This window comes from Heterocephalus glaber, unplaced genomic scaffold, assembly GCF_053883595.1.
Source record: "Heterocephalus glaber isolate CG9 unplaced genomic scaffold, H.glaber_assembly_v1.0 deba00001460, whole genome shotgun sequence".
NCBI classification, from domain to species: domain Eukaryota; kingdom Metazoa; phylum Chordata; class Mammalia; order Rodentia; family Bathyergidae; genus Heterocephalus; species Heterocephalus glaber.
This window is the reverse complement of record NW_028258307.1, coordinates 3,272,854-3,287,443: the sequence shown is the minus strand read 5'-3', so window position 1 is coordinate 3,287,443 and position 14,590 is coordinate 3,272,854. Positions and strand designations below refer to the sequence as shown.

The following is a 14,590-nucleotide window of genomic DNA, read 5'->3' as shown; positions in this document are numbered from 1 at the left end:
TTCCCATCTGCAACCACAGATGACGGCACAGGGCCTGCAGGACTGTAATATTTTTCTGACACTAACACCTCTCTCGGGCCCTTGGAAAGTGCCGCCAGAAACTGGGCCCAGCCAGGCACCACCCACTCCCAGGCCTTGGGCCTCCACCTCCTGGAGCCAGACTGGAGAGGTCCCTAGCTGCCGCAAGGGAAGACAAAGCAGGGAGGAGCACTGGAGGGGGAGGGGACCCCAGTGGGGCTGGGCTGGAGGGAGGTGTAAGGCCGCTATCAGAGCCAGTGTGGCTGCCGTCCTTCCAGGTCAGCTCTGGGATTTGCCACAGGTAGTCTGTCCTCAATGGCCTGTGAGGTGCCAGGTAAGGGGACAGTCCCTGCCTCCTAGGTCTCCTCAGCAGTGGGGTCCCAGGAGGGTGCTGATGGCTGAGATGCAAGGAAGAAAGCAAGGTTCCCCAGGGGAGCTCCCCAGGGGTGGGGAGGAAGGGGTTGGAGGGGCCCTTCAGGGCTTGTGAGAAGGAGACACCCCAGAGGGGGACAAAGTGACCCTTCCTCTCCCTTACCCTGCCTGCCCCAGCCCCGGCTGCTGCAGGAACTTCTTTCGCTCTCTGGAGCTTCTGCCCAAGCAGTAAAATAGGCCTTCTCAGCACTTCCGCCCTCCCAGGAGGTGCAGCCTCGGTCCATGGGTGAGTGAGCTGCCTGTGACCCCACATCCTCATCTCTGATCCTCTGGTGGGGATGGCTGTGAACAGGGAAGGGGCAGTGCCCAGTATGGCACTCCTGCTTGCTGGCTGGGTAAATGTCATTTCCTCGGGAATTCCTGCCCGGGGCTCCACTGCCCAAGCCACACCCCAGGATTTAGCTTTGTTAGGCACAAGACAGAGTCCATATTTTAATCCCCAGCTGGCTTCTAGTCCGAATCCAGAGGCAGAGGAGTTAGTTATTCCTTAGGACTCGGTACCTTCAATTCCCTTCCCAGGAACGAACTCGGAATTAAAGGTAAGCAGACCCCAAGCCAGTCGCGTACTAAGAGGCACCAAGGTTTCCTGAGCACCTGCCAGCTTCATGGCCTGGCAGAGCCCAGAGAAGAGCCAGCGTCTTCCCTGGCCTCAAGGGTCTTCCAGTCTAGCGAGACGAGGGACCTCAGCAGCCCAGCAGAGACACGGACGGCGTGCGACATGTCGGAACTCTGGGGCAGTGAGTCACAGGGTGAGGAGTGGGGGCCATCAGCCAACGGCTGGGGAGCCATGGTAGAGAAATAGGTAAGAAGAGCCAGCCCAGGAGGGTACAAAGGCCCAGAACAGGAAGCCCAACGGACCCCATGGGCTTCATTTTGGGGGTGACAGGGAGGACAAGCGCTCCCGGGTAGACTCTGTTAACCTAGTTGGCTAGAAGGGTACAGTCGGGATGTGACTCCATCTAACATGACTCGGTTACATCCCACCATCACTACGGCCCCGACGCACTAGCTGGGCTGCACTGCGGGAACTTTTCGTCCCCAGGCCTCGACCCCCAGGCTAGCCGTCAGCAGGGGACGTGTCTTTCCCTACCCGTCTCATCCTCCATAGAAGTAGGAACCCTCCAAGGACCTCAGCGTGCCTCCTAGACTAACGCTTCACTGTTGGGCTCACAGGGCGGCCCCGGCCCGGCCCTCTCCTTCCCGATCTCTTCCCCTTCCTCTTCTCCCCGACCTGGCCCCACCTTCCTCTCCCTCTCTGTTTCACTTCTAGAGATGAAGATCAAAAGAGCAGCGAAACTCTTTGGCGAGAGATCAAGTCTGGCTGGAATTTCTCCAAGTCAAGCTCCCCATTTTTCTCTTAGAAATGAAAGGAAGGGAGGAAGTCAAGCCCAGAGCCCAGGAGCTTCCGGAAGGAAGCCAGCTTCATCTCCACACTGCTGCGTGGCTTCTTATCACCATTCCCGGCACCTGCCAGCCAGGGACGGAGTGCGGAAGACCTAGACAATGCGGAAATCAGGTTTGGAAGGTGTTCGTTCTTTAATGCACTCAGTAAGCTTTAGTGGGCCCTTGCTCCGCGCCGGGCCCGGGGGGGAGGGAGGCAGACAGAGGCCGCCCTGTCCAGCCTATGCGCTTGTCATAGGGAGCTGAGCACCAGGTCCCTAATGTGACAGCCAGTTCTGTTTTACACACAGATTTTGAAACTGGCCGGGACCACCTCCTGCTGGACCTTGACACCCGCACATTTCCACATGGTTCCTGTTGGGGGGAATCTGGCAGCTCCCCCACCTTGGAGGCCTGGGACCAGTCCGATTGCCCTTCGGAGCAGCATGACACCTGACACACAGCGGGACCCGCTGCCTCTACTCCCTGCCTCTCCAAGCCACTCCACTCCCCGCCTTCATCAGCATTTATTAAGCTCCTGCTCCGTGTTGAGCTCTTGGCTGGAGCACTGGGACCTGCTGCAGGCAAAGCGCTCTGGGCTTCTTGTAGCAAAGGCCACCAGCTGGGTGATCAGAATTTTAGCAAATACTCAGGGCCCAAGCTGAGGCACCTCCAGGGTGCCCTTCCCGTTGCATGACAGGGCCCACTGTCCCTTCATGAGTGCTTTGGGGAGATGGGTTGGAGCTCCTCTGCTTACCAAGAGGGCCTGGGCTGAGTGGTTGAGGCCTTGTCTAGAAGCCCTGACCACACTGCAGGGAGACTCGGTCCTGGGACCTCTCCGTGACTGACCAGCCCTGGGTGCCCCATGCTGCGCTCAGCCTCAGCTTAGCCACCTGTAGGCCGGGAATTGAGCTTGCTGACTGCACAGCTCTGCCGAGATGAGCGGGTGAGAAACACCAGAAAGACCGTTCACGGCCTGAAGGTAGCATGGAGAGCAGTGTGGAGGCCGAGGTCACCAGCGTGGGCCATGCCACCGCGGACCTTGTGCTCAGATGGCGCGAGGAGCACTCACCGTCCTCACACAGGTTCAGCTTGGACAGGCTCCGGCCATCAAAGGGCTCCTCGAAGACGGAGCTGGTGTCGCGGTCGCTCACAGTGTGCAGGTACATGGCTTTGTTCTCCATCAGGTCCTGCAGCAGCACAGGTGGGGGACAGAGAGTCACCCACAGGTGGACACAGAAACCAATGCATGGAACAGGGTGCTGAACACCAGGTCACCTCGAGCCTGAGCACTGGAACCCTGTCCTCATCAAAGCAGCCCTCTAGGATCTGGGGTCCCCAACCTGCACCCCCGCAGTGCTCAGTGCCCTGGGCCTTTCTGGCTGCAAGCTCTGTCCCTTCCTTTCAATGGCTCTCAGAGTGGCTGCAGCCCTGGGTTGGGGACACTGGCAGTGCTGGGCAGGGCCTGGGAAGCCAATCTTACTACCCCAGGGGTGCCCAGGGAATGTGTCAGAGAACCCTAGGCTTTGCTCCTGTTGGAAACGAGGGAAACTAAACACACAGAGGCATCAAGAGGACTCAAGGTCAGGAGCCACCAGAGCTGAGAGGGACCAAGCAAGGGCTCAGCTTGGCAGCCTCAGTGGGAGCCCTGTTAAGCCAGGGGAGGGCTCCTGTCCAGATGTCCCTCAGCCTGGCCCACTGGGGCTTTGGATCCACCCCCTCAGTCAGCCAGGGATGCAGCCACTGACTTGGGAACTCCTGTGCTGCTGGAGGTGAGCCTGCCGTGTCCGCACAGCAGTGTGTGTGTTTGGTAAGATGTTTCATGTGACAGGAAGGCCATCTTCCTTCTGGGGACCCTGAGCAAGCCAGCACCGAGGACTCTGGCTGGAAGGGATGGTGGGTATGGTATATTTCATTTCGCTTCCAGATTTTTTGAGTTGGCATTCTTTATACAATGAGAAAAATACTTTTTTAAAATAAAAAAAATTGCAAAGTATTTATTTACATACTTGTAAAATACTTCTTATTCTTATCCTCCCATACATGCTCCAGGGCCTTCACACTGAGCTGCATCTGCAGCCCTTCTTGATTTTTTTTTTAATTTTATTTTGAGACAGAGTCTCCCTAAGTCTCTGAGTTGCTCAGGCTGGGCTGGAACTTCCGATCTCCTTGCCTCGGCCTCCCAGAATGCTGGGATTCCAGGTGTGTGCCACCACACCTAGGTGTATTTTTTTAAAAAAACAATGGATTCTTTAGAAGATGAAACATCCTAGGGGTTTGGGTCCAGGCCCAGCAGGACCCAAGGAGCATGCAGATTCCATGGCCTAAGGGGCAACACGGCAGCGGCAGCGCCTGGCAGGTATGGGTGGGCGTGGCCTGTGGGTCCCAGGGAGGGAGTCTGTTCCTCTTCCAAGTGGGGTGGATGATGGGGAGGGGCTGACAGAGGGACTTCCACTCTTGTCTGTGCAAGTACTGAGCCCCACACCCCAGCGCAGGGATTCGCCTGCACACACAAGCGTGGGGAGCCCCATCTCCTGGGCCTTCCTTCCGGCGGTGGGAGGGACAGGAGAAAGCGGGCTCCACGGCTCTAGCAGTGTCTCTCCTCCTGGCCAGATTGCTCCCACCCAGCTCCTCGGTGCCTCCCCCTCTGATGTCTTCTGTCCACAGCCTCCACCCAACGAGGGTCTCTCAGTGGGGCCCTGGGCCACTGGTCCCTGCACAGCTAGCGGGGACCTCCCTGGTCTCTGGGTATGTGTGCAGGGCCCCTCCCTCTGGCCTGGCTCCTAGGCCAGCATCTCCTCTGCTTGTGATGACCCTCGCTCTGCCAAAGGCAACAGCAGCCGCAGCCAGAGGTCAGCAGCGAGGACAAACAGGGCGCTGCTGTCTCTGTAGGGCGGGGTGCGGATGCTGCCCCAGTCCTTGTTCCACCCCTCCTCTCCCTGCCAGCTCCTGGGCCACACAGGCCCGGTGTCTGGGCCCTTCTGGGGCATCCTCCAGGTACCCTCCCCTGCCCCCTCCCCACCCCTCGGCTGGTCTGAGAGGAGTGGAGGGCTGAGCTGTGCAGGGGAGAGGGGCTGGGGCTGGGCCTGAGCCCACCAGATGTGAGCGAGATGGGCTTGGAAATGCTCGGCTGTTTGTTACTTGGAAATGAGGGCTACACACTTTATTCTGCCTGTCTTGGTTTTATTCGGGACTGTTTCTCTCTCTCGGGGAGCTTGGGGAGCAGAAATTTGGCCCTTGGATCATGGCTGTTTATCAGCATTGGGCCAAGTTTGGGCTCTGGGGTAAGGCGTAGCTGGCTGTCTGGTGTGGTGACCACACTGCCAACTCCTGGCATATGCCCATGACCAAAGGGTGCGGACCGTCTGCCCTGGGGACTGCCCTGTGTCTCCTCCCGGGAGCGCTGTGAGGGGTAGGCAGCTGCATTCATTCCCTGGTTCTCATCTTAAAGATGAACCAACTAAGACCAAAGAGGCAAGAACCAGTGGGCATCTGGGAGGAGACACCAGACGGGGGCTTCCCACCAAGACGCTGGCTCAGCTGCAGGGCACTTTGCCCAGGATGTGGGGCCACCTTCAGTGTCCCAGACCAGGCAGTGAAGAGGGTAGTACCCCAGAGGGCCAGTCACACAGCCCACAGGTGGGGGCCCAGTGCAAGGGAACCTCTGAAAGCTGGGAGGGGAAACTCGCGCAGGGTGTGGAGGCCTCGGGATCTGGGGCTGCAGCCTGCAGACCCGGACCTTGGCTTGTGGAACCAGAGTAAGGCCATCCTGTAGGCAGGGAGGGGGCTCCCCTGATTTCTCCAGGGTGATGCTCACTCCCAGGTGATCGAACCCAAGACACCTGCAGGGCAGGCTAGAGACCAGGCTCTCCCTCCAGAGTCTACATCTGAAAGCTCAAAAGGCCCTCGGCCCCTGCACCTGCTCTGTGCGGGCCTGGGGCATGGGGCGCTCCAGGGACCAGGGCTCCTCTGTTCCTGTTCCCCGGGAATGTGGCCCCGTGCTCTGACCACACTCAGCCTTGAGTGCATCGCCTGCGTGGTTCTGTGGTGCCAGGGGAGCCTCACGGCATGTAGAAAGGCAGCTGGTGGCAGTGTGGTGAGGACACAGTCCAGTCAGGTAAAGGGTCTCAGGTTCCCTGAGCCAGGCCCCGAAACAAGGCATGTGGGGTTCCCTTTGTAAAGAGCAATCGTGAATGCAGTGTAGGGCAGGGCTGGGGGCCCTGGCTTTCCAAGTCCTTCTCTGGGCATCAGAGGGGTGGAAGGACCTCTTCCTGCCAAGCGGGCGCCTGTTGCGCTAAAGATGGGTCCAGCCTCTGACTCTGCAGGGCTCACAGCTTTCTTGGAGCTGCCTGGTCTCAAATTCATCCAAACCAAGTGAAAATCACTAGGAATGTGGCCCAGAGAGAGAACTGCTAAGGAGGCTCTAAGCCCTTCCCTCCGGCGCCTGTGGTCAGGTAACCCGCAGCTGGGGAAGCGCAGATGTTTTGCAAATAACCTGTTGCCCTGAGCGTCACACCTGCACGCGCAGCTCCAGCTCGGAGAGAAGCTGTCCCCTGCCCCACCTGCTCCCCAGCAGGCTCCAGAGCTGCGACGTGAGCCCAGTTTGGCGCCCAGACTCACCTGACGCCCCCGCTGAGGCCACAGAGCCTGGCGCTCAGTTTCCAGCATTCGCTGCGGTGGTCGGAGAGCCGGCCGCCGTCGCGCTGAGACCCGGGCAGCCCCTCAGAGTCTGTCCCCACCGCCAGCCAAGTCCAGACCGAGTCAAAGGAGGGCTGCAGGGCGCCCGGTGACTTTACCAGACCAGGGCCGTGCGGGAGGACCAGGCTGGGAGGCGAGACTCTAGCGGGTGGCCAGGTGCGTGGAGGTCTGCACCTGGGACGCCCCGGCGAGGTGCTTCGTCCCAGTCAGCCGCGGGCAGCGACCCGGAAATATCGCGTGGAGGCAGCGGCGTCCTGGGAGGTTCTGACTGAGTGCAGGGCAGCAGCTCCCGCAGGCGCTCTTTATAGAAGCTCCAAGGAGCAGCGCGCAGGCTGCCCGCCAGGGTCTGGAACACGGCCCCCCTCTAGTGGCCACTCTCAGCATGACAGCGCCATTCGGACCGAGCCAAAGAGTCAGCTTTGGCCTTGGGGCTCCAGCGTCTCTTCGAAGGCGCTGCTCAAAATACTCTTTGGCCTGCTCCTGGGGAATGGCAGCTAGACCTAGGTTAGGAGCCATGCAGGAAAACCGGTCTTGTAAATTTATTTATAGAACAGAATGGGCATTGCTCAATTCATTCACCAACTTGGCATAGAAATGACTTTATGCATTTTTCTGAAGTCAAACCCACCCCTAAAGGACGCAGATCGGCCACGCTGGGAATATGCGAAAGAATGCCCAGGACCTCTGAAGGAACTCCCCAAAGTCGAGTCCAACACAACTCACCAGCAAAGCCAGTGAGAGCACAGGATGAGAAAGGCTGGCTGACCACGAGGGACTTGGCGTCTCATACAGGAACTGTACTTGCCCAACTGCGTTTTTAAAAAAAGATCTAAGACAGCCATGGTGGTGCATGCCTGTAATCCTCGTACTCTGGAGGCTGAGGCAGGAGGCTCACCTCGAGTTTGGGGCCAACCTGGGCTACATAGTGAATTCAAGGCCAGCCTGAAGTACACAATGAGACCTTGTCTCAAAAAACAAAAACAAACAAACAAACAGAAAAGGAAATCTAACCAGATGTTAAGGGAGCAATTAATTCAGTTTGGGATGGTGGAAGGCAGGAAGACATCAGGGAAATCCAAAAATACTGTGAGCCATGCGGCACCGTCAGTTCACAGAGACATCCAGCCTCCAGGGCACAGTGCCTGGAAGATAACCTTCTTAGGTCAGACCCTGTTGTTGGTTAAATATTCAGGGTCAGACTTCGAACATGAAAATCTTTGCCAGGTTCACCTCTGCCCACGGCACAGCTGCCAACCCATAGCTGAGTCAGAAAAGCCTGAGTTGGGCCAGGGATTTAGCTCAGTGGTTCTGCTGCCTGCCTCGAAAGTGCAAGGATCCAAGTTCGATCCCCGGTACCAAAAAAAAAAAAAAAAGAAAAAAAGAAAAGCCTGAGTCATCTGCAGCGCTTTCTCCTCCTCGCTGCTCCAGCTTGAAGCTCAATGCTTCCAGGGGAGAGAAGCAGTAACCACATAACTGTAATAATAATAAGAGGGAAGAAAGGAGGAGGAAAAGGAGAAGAGGAAACACTTCGTAGTACATACGTACCTCGCTGCTCATGTATGAAGGCATTTAACTAGACAGTCATTCCTGGGCTCCAGAACTCCTCATCAGTGCCAACATCCGTGGGTGCTCAAGTCCCTAATATAAAGCAGCACAGTATTTGCACATAACCTGGGCATGGTCCCATAGGATTCAAATCATCTTTAGATGTCTTATAAAATCTGAGGCCATGCAAATGCTGTGTAAATAGGTGCACTTTGTTGTTTCAGGAATAACAATGAGGAAAAAAGTCTGCATGTCCAGGACAGGTGACAGTTTAAAAAACATCTTTGATCCATGGCAGGGGGTATGGGACCTGGAATGAAACACAGGAGGCCTGCTGCACAATACTGAGGCAGGCATTGCTACTGCGCCCATCTGAAGGAGACAGGCCGTGAGACTGGTCCCAGGTCACTCGATCGGTACGGGCAGAGCTGGAATTCAACCCTAAGTGGCTTGACTGTAGAGTCGGGGCTCACCATGATCCCCTCTCCTACCTCTCACCAACACAATGTTTTTGTCACCCATCAATTCACCAACAGTCCTAGGAATGGAATCTGAAAAATAGCCAGGAGTGTGCTTGGAACACGATGCCCAGGGATCTTCAACGCAGAGATGCGCTTATTAGCAAGAAATGGAGTGGCTTAGTCAGTGGCGTGGCTAGAGTCTGTCCTCCCAAATTCACGTGTTGGCGATGTCATCTCTGACGCAAAGGCGAGGTGTAACCCCCTGCTGCTGGGGAGGCGAAGGATCGCGGCTATAAAGACGTCTTTGGGCAGGGCCGTCTCTCTCCTGCCCCCTGCCAGGACTCAGCATTCGTCCCCTCCTGCCTCCTGCCTCCTGCCTCCTGCACACGGCAAGAAGGGTGCCCCGTGGCCAGCACCTTGGTCTTGGATTTCACAGCTGCAGAAATGGCAGGAAATAAATTTCCACTCGTGAATGACCGGCCTCACCTATCCTGTTTTGCAGCACAAATGGACTAAGACAGTTGGTGAGATGTGGCAGAAGCCTACTGTACCTAAAATAAAGTCCCCACTTCCATATGCTTACACCGCTGTGTCCTCACTAGCAGGGAAGGGCCAGGATGAGGACAAAGTGCGGAGGCGAGAGCCAAGCATAGCCCAAGCTGTGGGCTGAGGCTCTCCTTCCCCATTAGTAATTGACGAGACAGACCGAGAGATGGTCTGGTTTTCTGCCCGGGCCCATAAACAGGCATGGAACTGTTCAATTGTAAAATTGTAGGAAGAATGAAGTTTATGCTTTAAACTCAGTGGCTCTGGGCCAAGAGCCTCTCTTCCCCTCTTTTGTTTCTGGTTTATTTCACTTCCTGTAGGAGGGACAAGATCTGTCCTGATGGATGGCCATAACTAGTTCATTCTTTGCGATTTTGTTCTTTTTGCTGAGTAGTATTCCATTATAAGCCATGTTTCCTTTATCCCTTCTCTTGCTGAAGCAGTTCCCAGTCTCTGCCTATTATGAGTAAAGTGGCCCAAGCATGTAAGAGGCCACTTGATATCGGAGTATAGAAGTGGCCTGTAGGGCAGGATTTCCCGGTGGGCAGCCCATAGCTCAGATTAGAACTTTCTACCTCCTAGCATCAGAATGGTCCAGCAGAGGCTTGCTGCCATTTGGTCACACACGACATCTGTGTCTGTGTCCTGCCCCCCAAGGTTTTAGGGAATGTGTCTGCACTGATGGAGGGTGGATTGGACACTGCAGTATCGAGGCTGTGGAAGCAGAGGTAATGCAGTCTGTTATAGCTGTGTCTAGATCTCCCCCCAAAGCCTCATGGGGTCATAGGTGGCTTTTTCAGAGGTGGCCGAATCCAAAGTGTGTGATGCTGGGATTAAGGACATGTGATTACTAAACGAGTACACTGATTGGTTTGGCACCACCCTAATTCCTGTAATCTGGATAAGATAAAAGAGGCAGAAAGATGCTGTTAATGTCCGTTTGCTGCTTTTGCTACTCTGTGGGCATCATGAAATGTTTCTGCTCTGTGATGCCACTCTGCCATGTGCCACTCTGCCTGGAGCCAGCTGATTATGGACTGAAACCTCTACAAACTGTGAGGAAAACAAACCTTTTCCCCTTTAACTTTGGTGTTGAGTATTTTGTCTCATCAATGAAAAAGTAGCTACAACAGAATTTGGTACCAGAGAAATGGGATTGTTGCTGTGACATTACCTGGCCATGTGGATCAAGAGCCTTTGGAACTAGCTTGCAGAAAGGGGAAGAGTTAGGAAACTTTTGGAGCTGTCAGCTGAAGAAGTAGAGCTGGAATACCTTAGGCTGTTCTGCATGGGAAGTTCTGCTCAGAGCTCAGAGGACCAGAAAGCCAGTAAAGACCAGGCTCAGGAGGTATCTGCTGGGGAGGAGGACTGCATTGGCTGCTGGAGTCCAGACGATGTATGTTATGCCTTGACAGAAAGTTTGTCTGCATTTTGCTGGTGTCCAGAGACTTTGCCTGAGACTGAGATTAGAGGTGGGGGGCTAATTAATCTTTCAGAAGAAATTTCAAGGAAGTCTAATGTTGAGGCAGTGGCATGGGTACTGTTGGGGGCTTTTGCCAGATTTATTTTGAGAATCAAGAAGAAAGAGCCCAGTAGAATAATTTAAAACATTTTGAGTTTGGCCAGAAAGGAAGCTTCAGTAAAGTTGTGGCCTGCAAAGACAGAGCAAAGGAGATCTTGATTGCTGAGAAGGAACAGGAGAATAGAAAGATGGCCTGAGGGCATCATAAGAAGCAGCAGGACTCCACCTTTTGCAGCCTCAAAATTGTAAAAGTGAAAGACCTTGCTTTGAGAAGAGAGCCCCAGAACACCATGTTCCAGAATGATGGTTGCCTAAGGAAGTTGTTCCTCGGGATTTGGTTCATGGGCACTGGAGCCCTACAGCCAAGACATAAGGAAAACTGGCTACTGCTCCAGCTGGCAGCAGACCTTGGAGTCATCTATGTGGTGCAGGTTTTAGGCTCAGGCAGAATGGAAGAGTTGTGAGGTCAGGAAGGATTCCACCCAGATTTCAGAAGAAGGCTTGGGAGGTCAGTCAGTGTGCCCCTGAGAGGGCAGTGTGTGAAGCTGAGTGTGAAGCTGAAAGTACAGTGGAGATCCTAGAAGGGTGAAGAAACCAGAAAAGTGGATCATCTGAAGAAGCCTGCAAAGGAGGGACCAGAGCTGGCCCAAGAGAGAAGCCATGGGAGCTACAACCACCAGAAGTTCTGTAGGGGTGAAGCCACCCAAGCCCTTTGGAGTTTGAAACTTGCCACACGTTGTCAGGGATGCTGGAGGTGGAACCGAGGGATTTAATGTCTGCCCTACTGGATTTTGATCTTGCTTTGTTCCCATTCCTTGCTATTCTTCTGTTTGTAACCTTTGGGATAGAAATGTCTATCTTGTGCCATTGAATGTTGGAAGTGTTTGATTTTCTTTTATTGGTACAAGAGCTTGCAGCCAAGAATTTGCCCTAAATCTCAGAGGGAATTAGGACTCGGACTTTTCAACAATGCTGAAATTGTTAGGACTTTGGTAACTCTTAGAGAAGGACTAAACAGCTTTTGCATAGAGGAATGTGTATGAGTCTTTGGAGGGCCGGGGCAAAATGTTAATGGTTTGGGTCTAGATCTCCCCCCAAAGCCTCATGTGGTCATGGGTGGCTTTTTCAGAGGTGGCTGAATCTAGAGTATGTGATCCTGGGATTAAGGGTGTGTGATTACTAAACCAGTAGACTGGTTTGGCACCGCCCTAATCTCCATAGTCTAGATAAGATGAAAGGGCCAGAAAGACACTGTTGGTGTTTGTTCCCTTGTATTTGCTACTGTGTGGGCACCAGGAACTGTCTCTCCTCTGCGACCCCCCTCTGCCATGTGCCACTCTCCCTTGGACCCAGCCGATTCTGGACTGAAACCTCTACACACTGTGAGCTAAATACATCCTTTCCCCTTTAACTCTGGGTGTCAGGTATTTTGTCTCTGCAACGTGAGAAGAGTAACCGTGACACAGTCTGATCATGGACCGTGGAGGAGAGAGCTTTGACAGAACCGAGAACTCGCCATGGTGACCACAGCAGCTCTCTCTTCCCAAATGTCAGCCGTTGCTATTATTGTTCAGAGTTGACAGCCCCTGACAAATGGGATGCGAATTGCTTTGTGGGTCTCTCCACTGTCCAGCTGCTGACAGCTGGCACAGAGTCCAAGGCAGAAGAAGCAAAGACCTCTCTGCTTTGTGGCGCTCTTTGCTCCGCACCCGTCATGGAATCCACCCAACCATCTGTTGTCTCCCTGTGCTCAGCTCATTGGAACTGTTTCCCAGCAGGTGTGAAGATGATGAATTACATTCAGCACCCCAGGGCTCCTGACATTGGCCCAGGTCACAGGCAGGAACACAGAGGAGCCTCCTCCCCGTTGTGTGCATGGGCCAGAGATCCAAGACCGGGGCCTACCTGGAGCTCCTTATAGTGTCAAACTCAGACACCCAGGGTACTCTCTAAGGGGATCTGTCTTGGAATGGAGGTGGCCTCAATTTTTCTTGGGAATGAGAGGATGAAATAATTTTAAAGTGAGTCATCTGTAATTGGTAGCCAAACATATTCATTCAAATGAATCATAAGAAATTTCTCAAAATAGGGTGAGACTTTGGGGCCAAAACTCTCAAGAAGAGATTTATTGTGACAAATGTAAAACAGTCACTAGTGCTTTAATAATGCACCTTCCCACATATAGGATGAGGAATAACAAGCTTCTCAAGGGCACATAAGAAAAAAAAAAATCTCACTTGTGAGATGCCCTTGAGGTTGGTGTAAGTCAGCAAGAGTTGAGGAAACAGCTATTTTAAAACTTAGGCTCCATTAATAAAAGTATAATGAGCAGGAAAATGGAAATTCATGAATCCCTGAACTTTGATGAGATCATACTTGATGCTCTGGGTTCAGTTCTAGGGGCGTTTGGCTGAAAGATTAAGTCAGAAGACAGAGGTTGAGCAGGGTGGGGCAAGATCTAGAAACTAGCAGGACAGGACACTGTTCAGCCCTGAGGAGAAGTCACTCAGGTGGCATGATTCAGGGGATCAGGTATGTGAGGGGCTGTCACAAAGAGGTGTTAGATTTTCTCTAAACTGTTCCCAGTGACACTGCTTAAGCAGAGCCTGGAACTGGAGCCAGACAGGAGTACCACATGAGGACTTTCTGCATCCAGACTGGGCCCAGTGACCTGGGAGGCCTCTCCCAAGCCTGTGTAAGGAAGTTTCTCCTCCCCTACAAGAGGTCACTTGTAACTGATCTCACCACTCTCAAGCTTTGGTTGAGAGAGAGAGAGAGAACATTCCTTGCATTCTTTCAATAGTAAGAACTAAGTAGAGGAAATATTATATCCAATAAACATTATAAGTAATAATAATACAGCTATGTCCACTGCACATGGTGCCAAAAACAGAGAAAGGGGGAAACTGAAAAAAAAAGATGGAGTTTTTTAAAAGAGATAAATGGGCAATAAATGGAAAAAGAGGGAGTGAGGAGAGAGGGAGTAGAGGAAAGGGGTGAGAACTTAGAATATGACATGATGTAATCTTTTTTATTTTTCTCCTCTTTTCTGAAGCATAACTCACATATGGCTAGTGCAAAATGGAGGTTTTCTTTTTTTTAAATTTAGATTGCATGTTTATCAAAGATATGTATGTATGCATTTCAATAATATTTTAAAATAACAAAATGATTCTACAAGGCTTGTGATGAAAGCAATAACTCCCTAACCTTTCACCTCATATCCTGCTTCCCTTGGGCCCTCATTTCCAACCCTGCCATGGTTACTTTTTAGACTTAATCTCTACATTTCTAAATACCATGGTTATACTATTTTTTGTCAGTTTTATGCATTATTTTTTTCCACTATGGATAAATGAGTTAGTTTTCTTTTACTACATCTCCCATCCTGTCCCTCTACTACAGTTACATCATCCTTTGACTGGATCATTTCTCAGTGTACTTCATCATGACTGTCAAATTACTATTCACAGCCAAGCTACCCAGAATACAGTAAATTTCCCAATAAGGTCAACATTGAACCTAACCATTGAATCTGATTTGGTTCTTGTCCAATTCAGTTTGTGATCAGAATGGTGGAAAGAATTAAGTTTGTGTACCACTGTACTTTCTTCTCCCATTTTTAAAATCCACATTTTTATCAGTCTCATCTTGATACAGTCAAATGCATCATGTATTCTAATTTTATCATTCCATAGCTATTGTCCTCAAACTTTCTGAGTTGCTTCACATTAATCCAATTAATCCAACACTGGCTCATGGCTGTTATGCAGAGATTTGCTGTCACCTTGATCCTGGAACTTCTCTTTGATATTATCTTGGGTTGGAGCCTCTGTTTTCTTAGTATCTGATTTTCTCTTTCCTCATTTATTTCTGTTTTTATGGTGCTCACTTATGGGAGGATACATCTTTGTAGATCTTGCATGTCTGAAAATATCTTTATTTTTATCCTCACCACTGAGTGATAGTTTGTCTGGGTATAAAATTC

The 14,590-nt window shown here is 52.3% G+C and overlaps 1 protein-coding gene and 1 long non-coding RNA gene across 2 annotated transcripts in view; one reads left to right on the top strand and one right to left on the bottom strand.

Annotated features, from left to right (window-relative positions):
• The window catches only part of Scara5 (scavenger receptor class A member 5), a 97,688-nt gene extending 90,874 nt beyond the window's left edge, over positions 1-6,814 (bottom strand). Inside the window, exons 1-2 of the mRNA XM_004848404.4 lie at positions 6,451-6,814; positions 2,903-3,020 (exon numbers count right to left, since the gene is read on the bottom strand). Coding sequence (XP_004848461.1) covers positions 2,903-3,020; positions 6,451-6,498 — 166 coding nt within the window. The 5' untranslated portion in view covers positions 6,499-6,814. The remainder of the gene's footprint in view (positions 1-2,902; positions 3,021-6,450) is intronic.
• LOC147826870 (uncharacterized) lies at positions 10-2,907 on the top strand. The gene is made up of 4 exons (XR_015453349.1): positions 10-352; positions 568-676; positions 1,812-1,966; positions 2,142-2,907. It is a non-coding gene; the product is annotated as an uncharacterized LOC147826870 (long non-coding RNA).
• Positions 6,815-14,590: the final 7,776 nt, after the last annotated feature.